The 24,531-nt window shown below is 54.9% G+C and overlaps 10 protein-coding genes across 11 annotated transcripts; 6 read left to right on the top strand and 4 right to left on the bottom strand.

The window, feature by feature from the left end:
- Window positions 1-100: 100 nt before the first annotated feature.
- Window positions 101-768, top strand: LMH87_005955 (uncharacterized protein; the record flags this gene model as incomplete). Its single annotated transcript, XM_056203768.1, has 2 exons — window positions 101-431; window positions 512-768. The coding sequence occupies 2 exons, from the start codon at window positions 101-103 to the stop codon at window positions 766-768; spliced, it is 588 nt and encodes a 195-aa protein (XP_056059192.1).
- A 472-nt stretch (window positions 769-1,240) lies between these two features.
- On the bottom strand, window positions 1,241-2,338 carry LMH87_005954 (uncharacterized protein; the record flags this gene model as incomplete). The annotated part of the gene is made up of 3 exons (XM_056203767.1): window positions 1,241-1,741; window positions 1,807-2,154; window positions 2,210-2,338. The coding sequence occupies 3 exons, from the start codon at window positions 2,336-2,338 to the stop codon at window positions 1,241-1,243; spliced, it is 978 nt and encodes a 325-aa protein (XP_056059191.1).
- A 736-nt stretch (window positions 2,339-3,074) lies between these two features.
- LMH87_005953 (uncharacterized protein) lies at window positions 3,075-4,346 on the top strand (the record flags this gene model as incomplete). The annotated part of the gene is made up of 1 exon (XM_056203766.1): window positions 3,075-4,346. The coding sequence occupies one exon, from the start codon at window positions 3,075-3,077 to the stop codon at window positions 4,344-4,346; it is 1,272 nt and encodes a 423-aa protein (XP_056059190.1).
- A 444-nt stretch (window positions 4,347-4,790) lies between these two features.
- Window positions 4,791-6,168, bottom strand: LMH87_005952 (uncharacterized protein; the record flags this gene model as incomplete). Its single annotated transcript, XM_056203765.1, has 5 exons — window positions 4,791-5,236; window positions 5,289-5,356; window positions 5,412-5,785; window positions 5,840-5,944; window positions 6,001-6,168. The coding sequence occupies 5 exons, from the start codon at window positions 6,166-6,168 to the stop codon at window positions 4,791-4,793; spliced, it is 1,161 nt and encodes a 386-aa protein (XP_056059189.1).
- Window positions 6,169-9,753: 3,585 nt separating this feature from the next.
- Window positions 9,754-10,779, top strand: LMH87_005951 (uncharacterized protein; the record flags this gene model as incomplete). The annotated part of the gene is made up of 1 exon (XM_056203763.1): window positions 9,754-10,779. One exon carries the CDS (start codon window positions 9,754-9,756, stop codon window positions 10,777-10,779), a length of 1,026 nt encoding a protein of 341 aa, XP_056059188.1.
- A 516-nt stretch (window positions 10,780-11,295) lies between these two features.
- LMH87_005950 (uncharacterized protein) lies at window positions 11,296-12,100 on the bottom strand (the record flags this gene model as incomplete). Its single annotated transcript, XM_056203762.1, has 2 exons — window positions 11,296-11,759; window positions 11,845-12,100. 2 exons carry the CDS (start codon window positions 12,098-12,100, stop codon window positions 11,296-11,298), a joined length of 720 nt encoding a protein of 239 aa, XP_056059187.1.
- A 2,619-nt stretch (window positions 12,101-14,719) lies between these two features.
- LMH87_005949 (uncharacterized protein) lies at window positions 14,720-15,571 on the top strand (the record flags this gene model as incomplete). Its single annotated transcript, XM_056203761.1, has 2 exons — window positions 14,720-15,477; window positions 15,535-15,571. The coding sequence occupies 2 exons, from the start codon at window positions 14,720-14,722 to the stop codon at window positions 15,569-15,571; spliced, it is 795 nt and encodes a 264-aa protein (XP_056059186.1).
- Window positions 15,572-15,725: 154 nt separating this feature from the next.
- Window positions 15,726-18,415, bottom strand: LMH87_005948 (uncharacterized protein; the record flags this gene model as incomplete). The annotated part of the gene is made up of 3 exons (XM_056203760.1): window positions 15,726-17,313; window positions 17,375-17,656; window positions 17,943-18,415. The coding sequence occupies 3 exons, from the start codon at window positions 18,413-18,415 to the stop codon at window positions 15,726-15,728; spliced, it is 2,343 nt and encodes a 780-aa protein (XP_056059185.1).
- Window positions 18,416-20,290: 1,875 nt separating this feature from the next.
- Window positions 20,291-22,750, top strand: LMH87_005947 (uncharacterized protein; the record flags this gene model as incomplete). The annotated part of the gene is made up of 6 exons (XM_056203759.1): window positions 20,291-20,542; window positions 20,605-20,832; window positions 20,892-21,086; window positions 21,140-21,576; window positions 21,636-22,474; window positions 22,530-22,750. 6 exons carry the CDS (start codon window positions 20,291-20,293, stop codon window positions 22,748-22,750), a joined length of 2,172 nt encoding a protein of 723 aa, XP_056059184.1.
- Window positions 22,751-23,510: 760 nt separating this feature from the next.
- Window positions 23,511-24,392, top strand: LMH87_005946 (uncharacterized protein; the record flags this gene model as incomplete). Of its 2 annotated transcripts, none has more annotated exons than XM_056203757.1 (1): window positions 23,511-24,392. In XM_056203757.1, one exon carries the CDS (start codon window positions 23,511-23,513, stop codon window positions 24,390-24,392), a length of 882 nt encoding a protein of 293 aa, XP_056059183.1. The 2 variants fall into 2 exon arrangements, with proteins under 2 accessions (XP_056059183.1, XP_056059182.1); XM_056203758.1 differs by having other exon boundaries at window positions 24,087-24,392.
- Between the last annotated feature and the right edge of the window lie 139 nt (window positions 24,393-24,531).

Raw genomic sequence — 24,531 nt, 5'->3', positions numbered from 1 at the left:
ATTTCTGAACGCCCAGCGCCAGCACTCCTAATCAACCACCAGCACCACCACGACATCCAATTACCACACCGCGCAACACTTCTTGCAGCCAAATCACACCATGTTCTGCACAAGGTGTCTGCGCACGGCTGTCGTCCGTCGACAATTCCCGGTCGCTCGCCGCCAATTCTCCGTCGCGCCGTTTCTGCGCTCCGCAGAGCCTACGCTCTCGACTCCCACCACAGCCGCGGGCGAGGCCGCGCCAGCAGAAAAGGCCGCGGCCCGATCCAGCTGCCCCGAGGGCACCATCCTCACGGGCCTCAACTACATCAAGGGCGGCGCCGACCCGGTCGCGAAAAAGGACGAAGAATACCCCGAGTGGCTGTGGTCGTGCCTCGACGTCACCAAGAAGACGGCCGAGGGCGAAGAAGACGCTGCTGGTGATGAATTCTGTATGTTTCAATGGTCCCGGGATACCTCAATATGCATCACACAACTCTTTGCGACCTTCTACTAACGTTTTACCTCTCAGCCAAATCCAAGAAGCAACGACGACTAGCGGCCAAGCGTCAAAAGGCCGCCGAAGCTGAGATGCTCGCCTCGGGCAACCTCGAGGCCTTGCAGCCCAAGATTCCTATCCAGCAGCAGTCGATCAATCTCCAGGGTGCAGAGGATGGCAACGTTGCCGACAACATTGCCGCGGCTGATAAACGCCAGGAGCTCAGACTGGCTATGCGCAAGGAGAGAAGGGCCAAGATTAAGGAGTCCAACTACCTAAAGTCCATGTAAAGAGATGGAGCAAAACGTCTCAGCTGCTGGCTGGGCTCTGTGTATACTATCATATTGGCGAATTAGATTATACCTTGTTGTACAATATATCAGAAAAGGATCGACACATAATTGTTAGCTCGTTTCGATTGCAGTCGGCGTGAGACGCACGTCTTCACAATGAATTAATTGATTACACTTGACAGAGACCCATCTGATTGTACAAGAACACGAGTTTAATTATGATGACTAGAAAGCGCTCAGATCTAGTGGAACACTACTTCCCCTGCCTGCTCTGTATCTGCGGCTAGCCTTGGCAAAGCCTCTCGGTTTCGGGAGCTGGTCATCCTCCTTGAAGTGCCATCTCGAATCGCTGATCATTATACGGCCTCCACCCCCGAGACTTGGGCTTGGCGAATGGAACGAGGTTCGCGAGTTAGGCGTAAGGCTTGGCGAAGGTGACCCGTTTGTAGAAAGCGTGTAGGCGCTGGGATCAAGCATGGACTGTCGGAGAGACGAGCCACGGCTGCGGGATTGCGGGGGAGGTGGTGGTGGCGGAGAAAGCGCAGATGGTGGTGACGGAGCAACACCGGGAGGAGGAGGTGGAGGAGGCGGAGGTGCTGTCGTCGGCGATGATCGTCCAGAGGGTCGGGTCACGGCCGATGCAATTGAGGGCGCGGAGCTCGTTGGCGGTGGAGGGGGAGGAGGTGGCTGTAGTCGAGGGGCAGCTGCTGGCAAAGGAGGTGCGCTTGAGGGCGGCGGAGGAGGAGGCGCGCCAGGAGCAGATGATGTTGGACGAGGCGGGGGTGGCGCCGGTGCTCCTAATGGAGCTGATGGAGGAGGAGGCGGAGGAGCAGGAGATGAGGGGATTGTCGGCTTTAAAGCTGGTTTTCGACCAGTTGGTAAGGCGGGCGGCTTCTTTCCTATCGGAGGCGGTGGCCCCCTCCCACTCGTCTTTCTCAGACCACCAGGGCCAGGTACCGGCAAAGACGGTCTTCCCGGGATCGCGGGAGCGCCAGCAGACGGCGGTGGAGGCGCAGAAACAGGTGGTCTAGGCACCGAAAGCTTCGACTCGCCAGGATCAGACACGTACGAGGAGTCTGCATCTCGTCCCGTGTCGACACCACCACCTCTTTTCTTCAATTTGGGCATGCCACCCGCGAACAGGCCGCCGAGCTGCGGCGCGGCCGACTCTAGCCCGGCTGATGTGCCGCCCGTACCTTGATCACTGTTGCTCCTTGCGCGGTTTCCAGGGACGGGAGGCGCCAGGCCTGGAACGGGCGGCGCGCCGCCTGCTGGTGGGCCAGATGATGATGTGCCACCACCGGCAACCGCAGGTGCAGAGCGATCGTTCGTAACGGCCTTCTTAAGAGACTTGCCTTTGCTGATATCGGCGAGAAGGGCACCCTATAGCACGTGGTTAGCAAACATGCAAGGCAGACAGTGTATCGCTTCGACGTACTCGACCTGGCGGAGGACGTCCTGGGATGCCGCCTGGTGCGCCTCCAGGAGGTGGTGGTGGTGGTGGTGGGGGAGGACCGCCCGCGCCCGGAGGCGGAGGCGGCGGAGGCGGCGGAGGCGGCCCCGGCATTGTATATCGCGAAGCTCAATCGACAGTCTTTTATCTCGGAGTAGCAGCCGTCGTGGACAGAGATGCAAGACGGGGTGGTTGTTGGGTCGACTGAACAGCTATCTGTTCGCGAGAGGTGGCAGTTGGGTGCCTTTGATGGAGTCGCGGGGTTTGCCAACGGTCTGCGGAAGACGGGTATATGCGCTGCGTGGCCTGATCAGCTATCAATGTTGCATGCAGGATACGGATTTCGATATGCAGCTGTCTCGTGTGAGATGCTTTGGTTTCGTCATTGGGGTGGCACTGGGCCGCGCAAGAGCTGCCCAAGAACGCAGTGGCTTGGCTGTCTGCCCCACCTCAGCGGGAACTTTTACGGCTGCCTTGAGGGACGCGCCCATGCAGCAAGAATTGAAAGCTATATTTTTATGGTAGATAGATTCTGAAAGCATTGATCAATGGGGTATATCAAAATTTTCAGGATTTATTGAAAGACAATGTCAAGTGTCAGGTTGCTCAATGTCGACAGGGCCTGAATTTAGGTAGGTAGCTGACATGCACTGTAGAGGGGTCTCCATTCTCCTGAGGTCCAATCATGGCGCTAATAATTTCTTCTCATCTTCACTTCAAGGGTCCCGTCACCTCCCTGCCGACGACAGCTATTTTGGGAACTTACACCCTGATCAGCAGTCAAGCGAGAACGTGGAAACCGACGGAGAGACGACATAACTACTCCGAGTCCTGAAGACTCATCACCGCCATGACAATGCGCTCTGCATCGACTCGCGCAGTGGGCGGTTTCGTCTGCCAGTCCTGCGCCGTGATCCCGCGCTCCGCAGGCGCTGCCATCCCACTTCTCGGCCGATCATTGATTGCTTCCAGCAGCCGACATGCGAAGAAACCACCGACGTGGAAGAATACCAGTCTTCGCTGGTCCAGCAGCAGTGTTGCCACGCCGCCAAACGCAGGCCTGAACCAGACGGACGCTGCTGCCTCTGCCGCCGTCGGCACCAAAGTCCAGCGCATCACGGACCCGACCGAGCTCGCCGCCCTCGCCGAGGACAGCAGCAAAAAGTTTCTGTCCGTCGACGGCATCCCCGCGAAGCAGCTGACGACGGCGGCGCTGCAGTCCTGCCTGCGCGCCGCGACCGCCATCCACCCGCAGCTGAAGCGCGCCGAGTCGCAGAGCAAGGCCTCCGCCTCGCGGCTGGCCTCCCTCAACGCCGAGCGGACGGGCTCCAAGCTGGCCATCGACACGCGCATAGCCGACGCGACGAACCGCATCTCGTACGCCGCGTGGAACATCATCAGCAACCCAAACGTCGAAATGGCGCCCGAGTTCCTGGAGGCGTACGTCCGCATCCAAAACCAGCTGGGCCGCCCCGAGTCGCTCCCGGCCGTGTTTGAGCTCTACGCCAAGAAGAGCAAGCCTGTGGTCAAGAACGGCATCATCGCGTACCAGCGCTCAAACCCCAACGCCGCCTCGCGCGCCGTCGAGACGGCGGTTGTCAACATGGCGTTGCAGACAGCTATTGAAGCCAAGAATCTGGATGCGTCGCTCGGTATTATCGAGGCCGGCTTCTGCGTTCCCGCGTTCAAGCGCGCCAAGCTCATCAAGCACGGCACGGCGCCCGCCATTGGCCTCATGACACTGCCCTTTGGCATCATTGGCCTGTCGACTGCCTACGCCGCCTACTGGCAAAACACCATGGACGTGACGACCGCCACGGCTATTGGCGCTGCTGGCATCTCGGGCTATCTCTTTGTCGTCGGCTCGCTCGGCATCATTGCCAAGCTCAGCCACAAAGACCAGATGAAGCGCGTCACCTGGACTCCTGGTACGCCGCTGCGCTATCGCTGGATGCGCGAGGAGGAGCGCGCCGCCCTGGACAAGGTGGCCCTGGCTTGGGGTTTCAAGGAGCCCTGGAGACATGGTGAGGAGACGGGCGCGGACTGGGAGGGTCTGCGGGAGTACATGGGCTACCGCCAGATGCTCCTCGACCGTGTCGAGTTTATGGACGGCATGAGCTAGATTGCTGTTCATTGTCTACCATAATATGTACTACTATACTCCTGTATATTTTCTAGCCTGCGGATAAATAGATGCTTACATGTCACCGTCGCACTTGCCATCATAGCGAGACAAAAAAAGAAAAGAAAACATGTTCATTATTGCAGGCTGTTTATACTGCAGAATTAAAGAGTGTCGTGGCATCATCTGTGCACCTAAACATGCAAATTGTACCATCTTTTGCCCCGTATAACAGTCGTTGGAGATATCCCCCATTGTCCGCTAAGAACCCCGTACGCCGCCTAGCAAATACAATGTAGCCCTAGAAACAAGAAATAAAAAGCAAGAGAGGAAAATGTAGAAGAGAACCACCGATATCCATGACCATGTATTGTATACTCCCGCCGCGTGAAAACCTGGGTATTTTGATTGCCATACTTTTCGCTTCCTTTTGCCATTCGCACTTCATACAGCGTACACGCGGGTGGTATTGGATCGCCCGTTCTCGGCCTTGGAGTCCTCGTGCTCGTAGTACACCTCGTACTGAGTGGTTTTGCGGATAACACCATCGGAATCCTCCTGAAGGTAGGCTTTCTGATACGGTGCAAGGATGAAATCCTCGCTGGTCTGCTCGTGATGATGCACAGAGCTGTGACTCATGCCCTCGGCCTTGCTTGGCCTGGCATAGGGTGCCCACTCGCCGTTGAGAGAGCGCAGGCGCCGGTGGCCAATGGTTATTGTGGGATCGGACGAGCCGGAGGATTGGGCATTCTTTGCCGTAGACGAGACGGTCATGGATCCGAAGAGACCAGGAAGTATCCAGGCGAGGACCATGCGGCACATCGGAAGACATGCGCAGATGATGGCGACGTTCATCTCAATCATGGTCCAGAGCGTGGATGAAATGTCGTCTGGGGTCCTTGGTTAGAGGAATATGAGGTAAATGATCGACCATCTACTTACATGTTACGTCGGGCGAGGTGATGGAAAAGTTGAGGGTCGTGGCGCGCAGGATTGAGGTGACGGTGACACTTTGTAGTAAAAGTCAGCTTCTCTGACCACAGTGATGTGAGCAAGTGTACATACAAACCACCGAGAGCAAAAATAAGCATGAGAGCACGCTTCTGGTTGACAGGAAGCTTGCTAGCCCAGATAGGTTGCATCGGAAGGCTGAGGATCAAGACATCCGTGGCAATGGCGAAGCCGGCATTGGCATACCAATTCTTGATCATGCTGATGCAGCTGCCATGGAGGGACTTGTCCCAAGCGAAAGGAATGGGTGTGCATTGCCAGATGGAAGAGGCTGTGGTGGCAACACAGTAAGCCATAATGATGCAGATCAATGTGTTGCAGCTATATCGGAACCACTGTTGAACAAAGATTCGACGATACAGTAATAGAATCGAGGTCTTGGTGAGATTAATGGTGAGTTTGTAGAAGATCTGGGCAATGTAAAACATCTATTCTCGTGTTAATGAACTTCTATATTGTGCAAAATCCCGAAAGAGAAGTACCTGTAGTGTCTTGAGCTTGTCGGGCCTCGAAAGCGTCTTGATGTGCTTTCCAAAACCGGCCTCCACAGATACCATCATGAAAATCATGACAGTCAATGTGCAGAACTGGGAAATGAAATTAGCCTGCCACTTCTTGTAGGAAGAAGAATTTGTAATCTTACATAGGAGATGATGATGGTGCCATCGTCCCAGCCGAGACCAGTCCTCCTCGATATGCGATTATATACCCGAATAACTAGAAATATGGGCGTAATTGCAAAGAAGACGATACAAGGAATGCGCACGTAGTCGGCATGGCTTGCTGCTGATTGACTTTCGAACACAGTCATTGCGACAGACTAAAATCAGCCAACCCGCAGTGTTGCCTGGGTATCTCGAAAGTGAAGGCAAGTCAACAAAGGTATGGGTGTATATACGTGGGGTCTCTACAAAGGGAGCAACCTCGGGAGACAGGGCCCGGGGGAGGGGCATCTTATAATAGAAGTGGAAAATACCATCTCAAGCATAAACGTAAACGTATGCAGGCTAGGGCGGATGGGCGAGCACATCGATGAGCGGTGGTGCAGTGTTTCGACTGCGCAGCAAGCATAGACCACCACCATCACCTCACCCCGCTCGAGCAAAAAGATAATCAAAGCAGGCGATGGTACGAACAGGATGAGCACCCATGCAACACCATGCAAGGCGCGCATTAGGCTACACTAGCTGTTCGAGTAGTGCTTCACCTGTGGTCGCGTGAAAGCGATTTGCTCTCACCAATCGGACGTGCGTCTTTTCTCGTTTCAAACTCGTATAGAGCCTTACTCAGTATAGCCCCAAGAATATCAAGGCAATCTATCGCAGACCTGCGCCTCGCGGATTGACCTCGTAGAGTTGAGCTGCGAAATGAGCTGAACCACGGCCTGCTGCCTGTTCGGGTAGGTGGTTATGCGGGACCCCGGTTTCCTATAAGTTCTCTCAACGGTTATAACAACATCCCCCGCCGCACAAAAGAACCCGTCTGCGTTTCCTTGATCATTGAGGTGTGGCAGCAGGCACAGCATGACAACGAACTGAGTCAGTACCCCTCTCAATTTTTTCCCCGAGACGCTACCATATCCAGCGCTGTAGCGCAGTTGACCGCCTGCCCATGTTTCGGCCACAGGAAGCTAGACGGTGATGGTGTAAGGCTAACATGCATGGGCGACATGTACGTCGCGACATTGCCCAAGACGACATCTTTTGTTGCCTCACAAGGCTAGTACTGCATGAATACTGAGTAAAATCCATATTCTTCAGCGCAGAGGCCAGAACCGCTCGGCTTTTGCGCATCCTCTCCGCCTTCTGCCACGTGGTGCATGTAGACAATACGGATTAGCGTTCATTACATGATTCAGGTGCTGAATGCAACCTGACATGCAAGAACTTTGGACTATGTGTTTTGGCTTGACATGACCGGACACTTTTACAATTACCGATCGGTAGAAAAGCTGCCCTGGCAGAGCCTAATAAGTCCAGAGTTGCTAAGACGCAGGGTCAGTCAAGGGTAGGGACGCGCTGTCACAGCACCCACAGCCTTGAGTGAGGCTAGCTAGCCTGACAATGCCCGATAGGGGCCGGGCAGTTTCGTGGCTGCAGGAAGTTTTATTACTACAGTCGGAAGCTTCAACCGCTGGACTGTCAAGCCTCTGGACGCATGGCCCCGGAGTTTTGACGGCCGAAAGTACTGTGAGCCTTGTCGGTGCGCGGCCGACGGCCCTGATCGGATGATTCTTGGCTGGCAAAGCAGAACTAAGAGGGAGCAAACAGAGCTACGCATGGTGCGGCAGCTAACAACAAGCCGTCGCGGTAGCCATTACCGCTAACTGGTGGAAATCGGTCTCGTGAAGGTGCTTGTCTGAGATACGAAAGATTGAGCCCCGCGCAGGGCCGTTGGGGTCCTGGCGGGTGGGCTAGCCAAGTTCCCGAGCATTGTCGAACTATAACTAGCGAAGAGAGGACATGGGATGATGTCTGTGAGTCTTTTCGCCCCCATAACAACTTTGCCCGTTGCCACTGAATTTGAGGCTGTCAAACTGTGTATGTTTTGTGGCAAAAGAGTTGGGCTATCAAGATTTGGTTTACTGATGGTGCATCAGCCAACCTAGCTTGCCAGCGTACCGGCGAGATGATTCAGTTCTGCGCATTGAGCGTAGAAGGCCCGGTTGCAGCCAAGTTATCGACATGGCTAATGCACTTCACGGACCAGCTCTCTGCGCCGGCGACAATCCTGCCCAAACACGGAGTGCATTAGTCGCTAGCCGCTGGACGATGCCAAACGGGGCAGGTCGGGCAGCATGAACCCTGTGAGTTGCAGAACTGAGAGGGGAAGCTGGCCGATATCACACCGGGCGGGCGAGTCGCCAAATCCGGGAAGAATCAATGTAGAGCATCCGGACGACCGTCATGTGCACCTTGCGGCTGCCGGTGCAGCGCAACTTTGCTAGCTTAGCTGGATTTCTAGGAGACCCTGGTTGTGGGCTGGTGTGGCAATCGTGCAAAGGTCGATTTAGGAAGTTGGGGAGAGGGGAGCCTAGAATCGCCGCAGAGATGGAAAGGACATATGTGAATCGATCGCAATGTGTGCAGAATTGGGGTGGATGTTGACTCAAACAATTGATGCTCCTCCAGTGTCTGTCAGCTGCCGCCTACCACAGTTGGCCGTGCGTAGCTGGCAGTCTTTTGCACAGCCGTTTGCCAACTTGCATCCTGCATCATCCACCAAGAGCTTTCACATCATGCCCAGCAATCAATATAACGCAGTCTCATATATCGCTTATTCCTTATATCTGGCCAGCCATGTCGATATCACCTACACATGGACGTAACGCAACGATTTTCCCTCTCAGAGACATGCCTCTGCAGCACAGGCCACCATCCAAGCAAACAATTAGAGCAGCTGTCGGTGCCGAAACCTCGCCGTACACACGTCTCTTTTTCCAGCGGCACGAACATCCGTTGTGCCGCTCGGGCTAATATCTCACAGTGGCTAGGGAAATCTATGGGAATTCAATTCATCTTGCCAGAAGCTCTATGATACCCATCCTCATCCTCGGCCCAAGCAATGGCACCAGAGAGCTAGAATTGCCCACTAATAAGTTATCAAGACGACGCCGAGCAGCCCCGACTAGTGGCCCCAAATCCCGCTGTCAGTCATGATGATTCTGGGGCTCGCTAGCTGTCGTCCCCATATCAGTACGATACGGACCATGCGAAAAGTGAGCTTGCCACTATCAGAGTCTACAGATGATGCTATTCGTGGCTATCGGGATCAAGAGACTATCCGAATCTCAAGCTCCCACCGGGGAATGGGCCGGGTATTTGTCAATTAGGCCACGGAGCTGGTGTACAGAACTAGCCCGCATATCTTGGCACAGACGCAGCCTCGTGGCGGCCACCAGTGCACCCCCCTGACAGCAAGCATGGAGGTTGGTTGGTCTAGCTCTGGGCGACCTGGAAAGCTAACGCAATAACACATGGCGGGCTACGACAATTCAAGTTACTCGCCCCTTTACCTGGTACATGTGGTACCAGTTTGTAAAATTATTAGACGGTTCTCTCCACCTCCTTGCATCGGTTTTCTGCGCCTAGTACAAAAGACCACTCCACCGTGTATTCCCTGCGAACACCACGCCGCTCACTACTTCATTCAGAGCACCTGCATGCATCTTGGCACCTACGTTACATGAGCTTCTGTGCTGGCAGTTTTTTTTCTTTCCTTACCTTTCCGCGACTGATTAAAACACTCCATCGGCCACAACAGCCTCACCTTTCTGGCACCGGGCGCCGCTCTCGTCAGAACTCCTACCCTGCGTCGTGTCGCTGGTGTCTTGCACGCCGTCGTGCAGCATCTCCGCTCTCCCCGCCATCCGCAAGAGCGCGATCTCGTATTCACCATGCGCTTTTCGTTCTCAGGACTTGTGGCCGCTGGCTTGCTCGGCGTCGGTTTTGTCTCAGCGCAGACGAACGGCTCTATTAACAACGGGCCCTTCGACAATGACCTCAATGGCTCCAACTTCACATACCCGCATCCGGTGAAGCTCTTCCGCTTCCACAACCAGCTCCAGGACCTGGAGATGGCCTTTATGGACATTCCTCCCTCCTGCGCACCCAACGGCAAAACTGCCGTCGTTTTGCACGGCAAGAACTTTTGCGGTCCTACCTGGGGCGACACGATCGATGTCCTTGCTAGCACTGGCTACCGCGTCATTGCCCCGGACCAGGTCGGCTTCTGCAAGAGCACCAAGCCCACCAACTACCAGTTCAGCACCAACCAGCTGGCCAAGAACACGCAAGCGCTGCTCACGACTCTAGGAATCAAGAAAATCACCTTGATTGGCCACTCCCTCGGTGGCATGCTCTCAATCCGATTCGGCCTGCAATACCCCGACATGATTGAGAAGCTCGTTCTCATCGACCCAGTCGGCCTTGAGGACTACGTGGAAAAGGGCGTCCCGTACATTGCTCTTGACGATAGCTACAAGTCTGAGGCGGCTCAAAATTACAAGTCGATTCGGGGCTATGAGCAGGAAGTCTACTACGTCGGCCAGTGGAAGAGTTCCTACGACACGTGGGTCAACATGCTTGTCAACATCTACAACGGCTCAAAGCGCGAGCAGTTTATCAAAAATCAAGCCCAGATTGTCGACATGGTGCTGACATCGCCCGTTGCCCACTACTTTGGTGACCTCACCCCCAACACACTCCTCATTGTCGGTGATAAGGACAAAACTGCCATTGGATCGCAGTGGAGCCCGCCGGACGTCGCTGCCAAACTCGGTCACTTTGACGTTCTTGGACCTTATGTCGCTTCTCAGCTTCCGCATGGTCAGCTGCATCAGTTCAAGGATCTCGGCCACGCTCCTCAGCTGTCCGACCCATCTGCTTTCCACGCCGTGGTGGTTGACTTCCTCTGCTCGTAACTGGAATGAATGAAATGACGATTGAATGTTTCTAGTGTATATATATTGACATGTATTTAAATAGGTTGTTTGCTATAGCTCGAGTGCGCTGCACGTAATGGCGCAGCAGAAGCTATACATAAATAGAGACATGCCAGTTCAACAAGCCACTCAGCAAATATTCATTTTCGGACTTTCATTCAGTGACACCCACGGCGACAACTTGCACATGTTTCAAGGTCACACTCTCTTGTTTCAAGCTCCGCGAACGTGTACATACATGACGAGCGAGAGTGCAGATGATCAACCGCGACTCTGCAGCAGTTTCGATATGTGCCGCAGCAGTAGTGACGAACGCAACTGACGCCAAAGCCCCGACCTTGCACATGTCAATTAACAACGGACTTGGCACAGATGAAGCAGATGTTCACATTTCGCTTATGTGTTACACTTTCTCATATTTACTTTATTTGTTCGTTATATACGTGTCCCAGCCCTTTCTTCAGACTGCTTCCTACCTCGCGAGACATTTTCCCTCTAACCGCTGTAGGCGCACTGGACGCCCTGGCCGTTGGCCTGGCAGTTGGTGAGGGTCTGGCCGTCGATCTGGACGTTTGTGATGCGGCTGCCGTCGGCGCCGACGCTGCCCTGGCGGGAGGTGGCGGACGTGTCGTAGAAATCCCACTCGCCAAAGTTGGCAAAGGTCTGCGAGTCGCCGCCGTACTCGAGGATCCACTCGGCGTCGCTCTGGCAGAGGGACTCGCGCATGTTCCGGTAGGGGGTGGTGATGTGGCGGCCGGTGGTGAGGTTCTCGAGGGTCGAGGTGCCCGAATTGGCCGAGGTGGCGTTGACCGACATGCGGATCACGTCGCCGTCGCTGACGGGGAACTGGTCGTCGTAGTACACGGGAGGCTCGGGCCACCACTCGTACCAGGCGCGGACGGTGCCGTCGCCGTGGGCCTGGACGCCGGTCTGGAGGATGGCACTCTGGCAGCTGTAGCCTATTACCCCCCAAAGGTGTTAGCATGAGCTGGTCCATGAGAGACAAAGAGAGGACGGGGGGGAATCGTGTGGAGGAAAACGTACCATCAATGCCAACCCAGGCAGCGGTGCCAGCGTAGCTGTCCTGGCCGCTGATGTTGGGAATCTTGGTGGTGCCGGTGACAAAGGTCCAGCCGTTGCCCTCCTGGACACCACCGCCCCAGGGCGACTCGACCTGCTGGCCGGAAAAGGTGCCGACCTTCTTGTGCAGCGGGCCACCAACAGGGACTCTGCTGTTGGGCTTGGGGGCGGCGAGCACGCCGGTGACGGAGAGAAGAGCGACGGCGGCGGCAGTCTTCATCTTGATCGTGGTGCTTTACTAATGAGGATGAGATGATCTGAGGGGAAGCACAGTGTTGATCTGGGGAGGGACAATGGAGATGTATTTATACATGTTCAGATCTACACATGCCCCCAGTGGTAATCATTGCCCGACGCACGCATTCTATCATAATCTCGTTGGCCGAGCCTGATACACTTGCCGGGCCGGGGTACTCACCAAGGCGGAACTCGTTTGCCACCGCATCAGGATAAGAATATCATGACCTCTTATTGCGTGGCCTGCCCGAACCGACTTAGACCGTTTCAATCCTCGTGATGGGCAAATGGGCAGACCAGCAGCCTCCTCCCCCAGAGTTCGAGTTGGTGCTTACATGTGTGGTAGTCGGCTTTACGTAAATGAAGCGGCGCCGATCGCTAATGCGGCACCCGGTCATCCACCTGCCCGGAACGGAAGGTCTCTATGGCGATTTCCCTTTACCACCGACGTCGCAACATTGACTGAGTGGGTGTCCTACTGTCTGCTATCTTTAGTACGAGAAGCTTTCTCCACGATTTCGTACATGTTCCGGAAATGCGACTTCGGGCTTTTGTTCGTGGGGTGCTGCCAAGCTGCCAAAGTGCGCCTCAAGATGCCAAGCGATGCCGGCCGGCCGTAAGAATAATTCCTGAAATAGGGGCGCTAGTCTGGTAATGTACGTGACCATGTTTGAGTCATGGCGATTGGACTCGGAAACGGCTGGCTTTGCTACTAGTGTGTGACGTATGTTGAGTATTTCAAGAGCCTGCTTGGTGTTGCAACCAATTCTTTTGCCTGAGCCAAAGGCTGGTAGGAATTGTTTACCAAAGTCAGCCTAATTCCCTCTCTAATAAGCATGGCTGTCTCGAGTCAGAACACGAGTTTCACGTTTATAGCAACTGATGTGCGGAGATCAGCACAGTTGCCACTTTGGGATGTTAGCGAGGCGGGGGTTCCAAACCTTGTCAGCCCTTGAATCGCGCTTTCAACCTGGTTGGTTGCCTGGTACCTGCCTGGGTAGTGGCAGTGAGCAGAGGTGTCAATCAGCCTATCTCCCTGGAGAGGTTGACACCACAGTATTACTGTACATCCGGCACCACCGGCTCTGATGACGAGCCGTTTGGGGAAGCTCGTCACCTTGAGGCTTGAAGGTTTAGTGATCGGCATCTAGCGCCTTGCCCAATAGGGCGCGGGTTAGAAGACGATGAGCCGAAGATGCAGAGCGGAATGCATCATCTAGAGGCAAAAGACGGCACCCGGAAGATTTCCGCTGCGGTTGATGGCGCGGCGCACGATGGTGGTCGAGATGCCAAGAGGGAAACTCGATTTGTGGCTTGTATGCAATGCCGGGGTGTGGACAATCTGCCAAGACTGCGCCATGCCGGTAGTCGCCCGCAGCGGAGGACGGCACGAGGGCGTCGGTTGAATGAAGTCGGTGGCGTCGGGACTTGTCCTGGGAAAATACGACAGAAGTAATTACGTGTTACATCTTCTATGCGTCAGATGATGGGGGCGTGGTATCGTAGACGGATGCTTGGGATGTTTAGTCCATCATCTGGGACTGCCTTTTAAACGAAATGTACTACAACACAGCAAAGCTGACCAACGTATATAGAGGAAATACGTGGGGTTATTCCACGGAAAGGAAACAAGGCTACGGTCTGTGTTGGAGGGTTTTGGTGCCGAAACTAATATATGGGCATGTGTCAAGGGTGCTTGAATACATGTGTAAAGTATGACAGACATCTTTGGCAGCGATGATTACAGAAGTCTTCCTGTACCATAAATAACAGGAAACAGGCTGAAACGTTGCACAAATTAAATTGGTGGCGCATCCAATTTACAATATGATTTTGGTGGTGTAGACCAAAGGTCCATGTGTACCACCACACAGCCGACGAGACTATCGTCACACCAGAAGGATGCCGGGAAAACTCGCGGAAATTTTCCAACAAGTAAAAGAATAAGAAATGTGGATACAAGAGTCCATCGACAGACTTGGCATTGCGTATTACGATATCGTAACCTTCACTGTCAAGTAGATATCGTATAGGAAGAGTCCGCGTGGCTTGGGATAGCGACGGTAGTTGTGCGCCACAGCAGAAAGACAAAACTCCCAAGGAAGCTTTACGTATACAGTCAGGGCGGTCGGTGGAAAGCCACTCGTACTCTGCAGAATTTTTTTTTAGCTTGACACGAGGGTATGGTTCACATCGCTAGGGACGGCTACATACAATCTTACTGGGGGAGGGGAGGAGGTAGCGACAGGTATCTGGAGAGGCCTTGTTTTCTCTCTCTTTTCTCCCCTTTCATTGCATCGCTTTCTTTGTACTTTGTACTTTGCCGTGAGCATGTTACTGCTTGTCACAGCCTTTCTGCGGCGGGTCTTTGCCGTTCACAGTTGCATTCACAGTAAACAATTTCTTTCAACACATGGAACAAAGGAAAACAGAAAGAACAACCGCGCATTAAACAATGCCGCCACTGTAGCTGTTTTCTCTAATACATTTCTGAGATTATAACCCTTTAAAGGACAACTCTGCAAACATTCATAATGCGTAAAAAGCCTTACGTCCATACCACAAAATACAGTGTGCGAATCACCCACGTATCATCATCATCATGGCCAGCCCCATCCTCATGCCGCGGTCTCGCGTCCACGCCCTTGTCCAAATCACACTCTGCATCATTCTCTTCCGCCTCAGGCCGGACCTCCTCCCGCGGTGGTATTTTTTCCCGCTGACCGTCGTCGTCGTCGCCGCCGTCGCCCTCATCGTGACAGTGGCACGAGGCGGCGGCCGCCTTGCCCGTTCCGCCGCGAAAAAAGAGCTGCGACCTCCCAAGCCTGTCATAGTCGTCGATGCATCCGATACCAGGCCCAAGGCTGCTCCCGCGGCGCGGGCCGTCGGAGTGGTCGGCGACACGCTGCTCTCTCGTATTGGCCGCGTGGTGCAGTGCCTGGTCGACCGAGCGCGGCGGTTCGTCGCGACTTTGATTGACAGAGTGCATCGCGCGTGGTCCGCTGGAAGCCGTGCGGCGCGAGCAGTGCACGACCGGACGAGAAAGATGCGATCAGATCGGCGAGCGCTGCGCCTGCAGCTGGAGGTGCTGGCAGGGCGCATACCGCTTGTAGCGTGGACGTGGACTGTGCGATGTCTGCGCTGGCTGGTCGCCGAAGTAATCTACATCCTGACCCATGACTTTCGGACCAACATACCACGCCGCCATCGTCTCTTCAGCATCCATCGTGAACTAGAGAGCGGTATTGAAATGGCCGCGGCCGTGGTCAGGAGCACCTGGCGCCATTTCATCTGGCTGTGCCTCTGCACGATGCACTTCCTGGCCTTCACACTGGGGCTCACCATTATATTCCCATGCCTGTGCGCATACGGACTCGTGGTATCATGTATTCATCTAATACTTAGTCATGGCACTAGGAATCTGACCCGCGGTGCCGTGTCCTACTTCATGTAGCGTCTAATCTATGTCCTGTCGTTGGATGGCTAGCCAGTAGCACGTCCTCCCCTAGGATAGAAATGCACCCACGGCATTAACGCCCGTGACAGAGTTTTGTATACAGTATAAAAATTTCTCCCTCCTCACATGCATGTTCCTTTTCGACTACTTCTTAACCAGCCACTCGTCTGACCCACAGAGTCGTGGGCTCGTACACTGCCTCCTTGTTCTGCCGCTTGTAGGCACGGTGAAGCATGAGACCGAGTTCGTGCTCTTCTCGTTGTATTTCTGCCAGCTCGGCTTTCAAAGCGTCGACCTTTTTTCGTTCCGACGCTCGTCTCTCCTGCACCGCGTCACTGTCGAGAAGATTGTCGATGGGAATGAGTTCCGTCATCTGCTTAACACATCGGTTGATATTGAGGCGCCTGTTGGCCAATCCCTCTAGCTGCGCAGTGAGATGTCCCACTCTGTCGCCGGCCGAAACCTCTGGCGGCGCGCGTGGCAGCGGTTTGCTCAGAGACGATAGCGAGGCTCGCCGTGGTGTAGCGGCGGCGGCGGCGGCTTCTGATCCGGAGCCACCAAGCCTATTGATGGTTTTGTCTGACGCCACAGAGTCAGGTCTCAATTCCAAACCACTGCGCGTGGCAAACGGAGCATCTGAGACGGACCGCAGGTGCTCATTCCTAGACACCGGGCCGCCGAAAGAAGATGAGATGGACAAACGCGGCGATTCCATACCAATAGCGGGGGAGTTTTCGATAGAAGTCACTCCGTCGGCAGTTGTGGCGTAGGTTGTCATGCTGAACCGTGAGCTAGGCTGCGTCCAAGCGTCGCCTCGCGAATGGTGATGGGCAGCTGGACTTTCAGGCGTTGGTGGTTTCGGGATGTCATCCTCGTTGATGGGACTGGAGGCCAAAGGATGCGCATGGTTGCTGTTTCTGTCGACATGTGCACCGGGAGGCGGTTTGCGTTTAATAGTGATGCTTTGGCCTGGTGAATGTTGTAGCTGGGGGGATGTCGATGTCATTCTGTACCTGTCCTCATAGGGCGGAGATGGGTATGGATTGGGGCTCTGCTGGTTGGCATCAATGTTGTACTGGGTGCGAGGAGACTGCGTGGCGAGGCTGTTGGCCTTTTTGTGTGTTTTTGAGGATATGAGTTTGCGCATGGCAGCACCAGGACCGCTAGTTCCATCCAGACGCGGGCTTCCAATATGTGAGAGCCGGGCGCGGAAGTGGCTCTCGCCCTTGGCGGCGTTCCGCTTGCCAGGCTTGGCGGGTAAGGAAAGAGGCGCAACGTTTGGATCATCTCGCATCGCGCCCATTTGCTGCTCACGGCCACTGGCGCCTTGCCATGCCGGTCTGGTCTCGAGCGGCATGGCCCGTCCATCTGTCTGTTTGGAGCGTAGACCAAACGATAAGTCTCGCTCGGGGATAAAGGTCTGCTGCTGCGGTCGCTGTCTCAACCCGCGAGGGGGCTCGCTTTGCGGCTGTGGACGCCATTGCGCGTTTTCGTCGCTGACGGGCTTTCTTTGTGAAGGTGCTCGCTGATATGCGGGCGCTCGGTCTATGTCTGGTCCGCGATACGGGCCACGACGAGGCGGAGCAGGCAGGTCGCGCTGAGAAACGGGAATTTGGCTGTAGTGGGGAGGCTCAACGGGAGGAGTCAGGCCTCGACGATCTCCTTTGATAGCTTGGACAAATTCCTCTAGCGAAGCGTCCGAATCCTCGTCAATGGGCGAGACGTTCTCTGCGCGTGTGCTGAAATACGGTGTTAGTGGTGCTCGGACCCGCAGTGCCGCGTGTACTTGTTTGCACTCACCTGGTGCGCCAGGCTTTGATTTCTGGAGAGCTGGGAGGGGAAACTGGCTGAATGGCCAGTGGTTGCGCCATGTCGAGGGCAGCGACGCCCAAGCGAATCGTGGTTGGAGAGGCGTCGTCGTCGGGATCGCTTTCGTCGGCGCTGTAAAGGGATGAAGAACGGGTGGGAGCAAAGGCCGTTTGGTAGCGCAGCTGCTGGAGGCGGCGCGGATTGCGAGGAGGTGGTTCAAGGTCTGGAGAGGAGCCAGAGCTGGTGGAACAATCGAGGCGAGAGGTATATGAGCTATGGAAAGGAAAGAAACATGTTAGCGGACGGTGGATGCTGCGAGCGAGACTGGAGTGCGTGGACAGTGTGGCAGTGATGGTCGAGGCTCGCGCTGGGACCAAGTAGAATATGGCCGACGAGGCGGGGAGAGCTGAGTTGTGGGAGCAAGTGACAAGGCTAGTTTGGTGTGCAATAGTGGGAAAATGGGATATGCCGCAAAAGCAGACGGCGATGGCGGTTATGGTGATGGCAATGGTGATGGTGACACGAAAGCTGAGGTAACGCAAGGCGGCCGAGGACTTACTCTTCTGGGTAAAGAGACTGGGGGACAGCTTTGCCCTTGAGGATGCGATATTTGTGTGTAACGTCTGTGGTGATGCCGAGGGCGCTGAGGGAGTGGTCGAGGCCGAGCCCAATGTCGATGTCGAACTGAGAAGGTGAATATGAAGACGAGAGCGAGTATGCCTTGTGGTTGGGGCGTGGGCAAACGAGGCGTTGCTTATTATTAGTATGATGGTTGCTAGTAGAGGCAGTTTGCCGTGAAGCAGCAGCAGCAGCAGCAGCAGCAGCAGCAGCAGCAGTAACAGGGTGATGGCGTGCGCAAAAGAGCGATTCGGACCCTGCCAAAGACGCTGAAGATTGCTGCGGGCCACTGAAGGAGGCGCTAGCAGGACCCTTGTCCGTGCCTGGCGGGCTTCTGGAACTGCCCAAACTGCCTGTGCCTCTAGCTGTGCCTCTGCCTGCGGCGTTGGCCAAGCCTCTGCGACGGTCCCACATTCTGGAGCCGTTGCCCTGTAAATCTCCCCCGTGACGGCAGCTGAGGCACCGGCAAACAGTGGCAAACAGGTGACGACAAGGGGCTGGAGTCCGCTAACGTACCCAGTAGGTAGTAACGGTGCGGTGCCAAAGTGCTGACCCCCCGTAACCACTTATTTTTAGCTGTCCGGGGCCTAGATGACGCAGGGGCGCGCCACGCGACAGCCTCCTGCTTTTTCAAGCTGATGGATGGCTTAGGCTCTGTCGATTTTTTGCCTTGTTGAGGGGCACCGTTCGTCGTCAAAGAAACAGCGGGTTTCTCTTTGACCAAGGACTTGGGATGAATGGGAAACAAAACACCCAGGCGGAGTCGGAAGGAAGGGAACAGAGCGCCCTCGCTTCGGTCCGTTGGTAGGCTGGGAGGATCACTGCTGTCTGTAGGATCGTGTTGTGTACGGATACCTGGAAGCCTGATCTAAGGCGGTGGTCGAGAGTCGTCGTCTGACGGCGGCGGTCAGACGGTCCGGTGAGTCTGAAGCTCTGGCGCAGCAGACATGAAGCAGACGGCTATGCGGGTGCTTGGAAGTGATCTGACCTGATATAGGAGTCGAATTTTGAATGGCGCCTATAGCAGACTGTGCGACCAACCAAGAAAAGCTCGACTCGACGAGCATGAGAGAAGAGAAGAAAGGTACAGCAGCAACATCTCACACATTATCTTTCGCGGCAACCGCCTCGTTTTTATTCACAAGTGCCTTCTCCGTGTTTAATCTCATCCCACGTCTCAAGCGCCCGCAACACCCTCCCTCATCTCCTCACCTTGGGATTGGGGGTCGTGTTCCTGGGCCGCCCTCTGCATCCGGCCAGAATGAGTCTGTATTACGGTATTACACTGGAATCATGGGCAGACACACAGACACAAATCGTCCTTTTCGTCTCCCGCTTCTGATACAAAGGGCCCGCAGCGCCCTCTTGTCCGACTACTTGCAAGAAGAAAAAGGAAGGTCCGAGGGCCTGCCATCCAACCATCACACAAAGCCTCGCGGGCCGCAACGCCGTCACGGTCCATTCTCACCGGGGGCCCAACACGGAGGGGGGGGGGGCGTGTGGGCGGTTGCAGGACCGTTTCAGAGCGTCGCTCACGCAGAAACGACTGGCCCTGCGTCGCCGAGACAATGACAACCCCCCAAAACAGGAAACCAAGCTAGCATCAAGACTAAACAGCCCGTTCTCTTTTAGCGAGCGGCGATGTCACCGCGGGTACAGATTAGACAGTGTCGCTTTTTGTTCCTTGTCCGCCTTTGATAGCGCAGCCTCCAAATTGCAAGGATTCTATACCGCTGGGTGGACAAGGCTAGCCGCTGCGTGAAAGCCTGCATCGCTGGCTAGTTGATTCCATGCCGCCTGCGTCGACTGATATCTACTGTGGTTTCATACCAATACTGCTGCAGGAACTCATCTACTTCAGTCAAAAAAGAAAGTGTTCGAATTTCTGATTCCACTTTCGAGCCTTGCCGGTCAACTCTTCCGGCGTGCCATCTCGACCCTCGATTAGCCTTTGCCGTCTCCAGTCATTCATGCGATTACCATCTTTGTCAATGGAGCAGGGGTCGCCAAGCGATCGCTTTCCATGCTGTTAGGGACTATCGATCTAGTTATGCGGTGGTTTTGAGGTACCCGTTAGTTGTGTGTGATTTGCGTGTCACGACCAGGTTCCCCATTCCGGCGTTAGAAATCATGCGTATCAGTACTCGAAAATCATAAAACAGCTTCATATATGGTCTAGCGAGAGTTACTACCGAACAAACTCGTTATAGTCTGCGACGCGATCGGAATGTGGTAAAATCGCCAGGCCATTACCTCGTCCAATAACTAGTTAACCATCGCGCTGCGCAAATGGCAGCCGCAACTGGCAACTGGTCAGGTGTGGAGTCCACTGAGGGCTGGGCGCAATTCGCCCAATGCAAAAATGAAAGATGCGACAGACAAGCACACGCTCTGGGCGACACTAGGCACTACGGATTGTTCGCCGAAGAGTTCACATCTGGAAAGAAAAAAACAGGCAAACCCATTGCCGCCATGGATGCGGCTCGCAAACGACAAAAGGTGGCGTCGGCATGTGAGCGCTGTCGGAAGCGCAAGCTCGGGGTTCGTACTGCCCCATCCGGTCCAGGCATAGGAATTGAAGTTCGAAGCTGATGAATCTCCAGTGTGACCGCGAGCGACCATGCCAGGCCTGCGTGCGAGCCGGGGTAGACTGCGTTCCGAGGGACCCAGGTGCTCCCGATCGAGCTCCGTCAACGTCCAAACGGCCAGCGACGGACACGGAGGACGCGCCGCGGAGCCCTAATCGGGGCAATATCGCCAGCTCCAGCTCGCAAACTTCTGGTGGCGATTTGGTGCTACCAGAGTCTAGCATCGTTGATTTAACCGCCTTGGTGCGCGGCTGCTGGCCCCCCTCGCCCTTGAGTACTCGTCAAAACTAATGTTGGCACAGGTGCTGTCAAAAATGAGCCTCAATTCTCCGCTAAACCAGGATACATCTGCCTTGCCAGGAGGAAACAAGCTCCTCAACTGGGAATCCCTGGGCCGTCGACACTGGCGGCAAATTGTCGGCCTGCAGCTCCCCGACGACGCTACCCTAGGCCAATTTGTTGACAAGTTTTTTGTCTCGGTTGACTGGTTCATGATGGTACGTGCTCTACTTTCTCTCACCAGCATCAAAAATGTTCACGTCTGCGCTAGTTGTTCGAGGAGACCTTATTTCGCGAGAGATATTCACAGCTTCTCGAGTCCAGTCACGTCGTATACTACGAGGAAAATTTCCTATGGCTCACCATGCTCGTAATTGCCCTCGGCGCTCATTATACGTCTCTTTGTCAAGCTCCGGGACAGTCTCGAACAGAGATGAAGAAGCTGTCCACCGACATAATGGGCCAAATAGAGGCCAAGTTTCTCCAGTTTATGGGATGCGCAACGCTAGAGGCGGTCCAAATCTCAGTCTTACTTGGAAGCTTTCTGCTTTTCAATGGGCGACCCAACGTCGGCCTGGCAATATCGGCCGCTGGCGTCAAAATCGCACAGGTCATCAATCTTCATCGCGAAAGCCTTTGGCCAGATTGCCCCGCGGTTGAGCGGGAGGCGAGACGGCGAACGTGGTGGACTCTAGAAGTCTTTGACAAGTAAGGATGCCAATATCAACAGTTGGGAAACGAGTGAGATTTCTAACCGGTTGTTCCAGATATTTCGCAATCGCCTTTGGGCGACCCTGTATTGTGGACGATTCAGACTGCAGCGTAGGCATGATAACGCAGGTCAGGGCTGGTACTGATGGTAATAACGATATCGACATAAATTTGCAGTTTCACCAGCGCAAGTTCCGTTTATATCGAATTATGGGACAATTTCTAGGCCGCCGCCGACAAGTGAACCGAACGGCGACCGTTCAATCCATCCATGAAGAATTGGCCCAATGGAGAAACCACCTACCAACCCAGCTGCGCATTGAGTCGTACCAGGATATCCAAGCCGGCCAGGAGATCTCAAGGCCACAAATGCAGGCCATTGCGTTGCAACTGACATTTGACAACCTACTAATTGTTCTACACCGCAGCGTTGCCCTTGGCCAGGGCAGCAAGATACGAACCACCCCGGAAGGGCTGTCCTCGCTCCAGCACCTGATTGCAGCGGCGCTGAGAACATCGAACTTACATCGTTTCCCAAATTCTCTGCACGCGCTGCGACGTACGCATGCTAATATGCATGTTGGCATCACGCTCTTTACCGCAGGCATCGTTCTCTGCATTGTGTGCCTGTCGCAGCCTTTATCCAGCACCAGCCAAGAGGCCAAGAGTGGTGTAATGCACATCATCCGAGCCTGCAAGGATTCTGCGAATCCACACAATGTCGGTTCCAGACAGAGCATCGCTGTCCTTGAACGTCTTGTTGCTGTGGTGCTACAGCATGAGAACCAGCTCATCACTGGGAGCGCAGGAGCTAGTTTTGCTATGGGAAGCACCGACACCTATGATGTGCCTTTGTCAAGTCAAAGCACTGCCGCCGCTGGCCGTGCACCAATTGGCAAGTAGATGCGCAACGACATTAGAAACGAGGACGAGGCTAACTCATAGTCTAGATCTCTCCCATGTCAGCCAACCAGAAACTCATTCGTCTCAAAGTGAACTCAATCCCGGTATCACAACTACGGCGTCCGCCCTCGAACCGACTGCGAGCGCCACCCTAGATGGAATGAACTGGGATGGCAGTCTTTCTGCATTGATGGATTCTGGCCTGGCTGATGCAAGTCAAATGTGGCTATGGGCACAGGATGAGGACGAATTCCCATATCCTCAATGATTTCAACATGACGAATGCCATCTCCAAAATCGTACACTGTCATCCACGAATTGCGTGTGCTAGCGTATGACGACACAAGGGCCGCCTTATCAACGTTGAGCTCCACCTACACCCAGTCTGTTTAGAGGCGCCGAATCGCGATCTCTCCGCTTCAGATTTTCAAAGCGACAATGCGAGGATATTCAAAGCAACGGGTGCATTGCCAAGCATGATTAAAAATCGAGCAACTCAGCGTCGGAAGTCGGGACTGACCAATTGTCGCTATCCGTGCAAAAACCTCCGGCGGATGCGACTCCGATGGAAGCAACTCCGACGGAAGCTAAACCGCAAACGGTGCCACGATCGGGCCTCTAGCAAGCTCCTCGACCAGCTACCGCAGCCGTGGACGTCTCCAATTGGACCCCTCTAGCGGGGTAATGTGCATGTATGGGCAAAGTTTAAGCTCTCCAGGCTGATCGACCGCCCACCGGAGTGAATGCATTGGCAGCTGCACTGGCCAAGCTTTCATGGCTTTTGCTCACGGAGCTGCCAAGGTGGCCACGCATGCCTCCGCCTGGTTGCTACATTTAATCAGCAGCTAGAGAAACTGAAAGAAGATTGGGTTTGCTGCAGCTTCTGGAACCCTACCCCTCCATCCAAAGTATAAAGAGCTGCGTTACCCCTCCATGAGGACTTTCATCTTCTCTAGTACCTCGCTAGCTCTACAGACACTATACCGACAATAAATTCCAAACACACACACACACACACACAGCCCAAAATGTCCAACGATAAAGCGCCCGTGGCCGACCAGGCCGAGTTCAACGCCTACTTCCCCTCGCCCTTTTCCCTGACGCAGTACGTCGGCCCCAAGACGGACTTTGACGGCGCCGACTACCCCAACGCCTACAAGGGCGGCAAGTGGAAGGTGCTCCTCATCGGCACGCAGGAGCGCTACCTGCCCATGGCCGACGGCAAGTTCTTCTCCACCGGTAATCACCCGGTCGAGCTGCTGCTGCCGCTGCTGCACCTCGATGCGGCGGGCTTCGACGTCGACGTGGCCACGCTCTCGGGCGACCCCGTCAAGTTTGAAGTCTGGGCCTTTCCCACCGAGGACGACGCGGTCAAGAAGATTTACAAGAAATACGAGGACAAGCTCCGCAAGCCCATCAACCTGGAAGAGCTGTGGTCCAAGGAGGGCGGCTTCAGCAGCAAGACCCCGTACCTGGGTGTCTTCATCCCCGGCGGCCACGGCGTGCTCAACGATGTGCCCTTCTCCAAGCTCGTCGGCGACGTGCTGCGATGGGCGCACTCCAACGAGCGCTACTACATCACGCTCTGCCACGGCCCCGCGAGCATGCTCGCGGCGGACGTCGGCAAGCCCGCGGGTAGCAAGTTTATCTATGATGGCTACGAGATTGTCGTCTTCCCAGACTCGCTCGACAAGGGCGCCAACATTGACATTGGCTACATTCCCGGCAAGATGCAGTGGCTGGTTGGCGAGTCGCTGCAGAAGCTCGGCGTCAAGACGCTCAACGACGGAATCACCGGCCAGGTCCATCGCGACCGCCTCCTGCTGACGGGTGACTCACCGTTGGCGTCCAACAACCTCGGAAAACTCGCCGCCAAGACTCTCCTGGAGGATGTTGCGAAGCGTGGTTAAAGAGATGAATAGATTGCTATAGAACTAATTTGATAAAAAAAAATGAAAGTGGAATGCAATGTGCAAATGAATCGCTCCTCCGCTGTGGTGACAGTGTACAGCCGCTCAAACTTGGGGGGTCATGCCGACATTGGTGATC

Source organism: Akanthomyces muscarius, chromosome 1, assembly GCF_028009165.1.
Source record: "Akanthomyces muscarius strain Ve6 chromosome 1, whole genome shotgun sequence".
In the NCBI taxonomy this organism is placed as follows: domain Eukaryota; kingdom Fungi; phylum Ascomycota; class Sordariomycetes; order Hypocreales; family Cordycipitaceae; genus Akanthomyces; species Akanthomyces muscarius.
The sequence above is the reverse complement of the archived record's forward strand: the minus strand, read 5'-3'. Positions and strand labels throughout refer to the sequence as shown.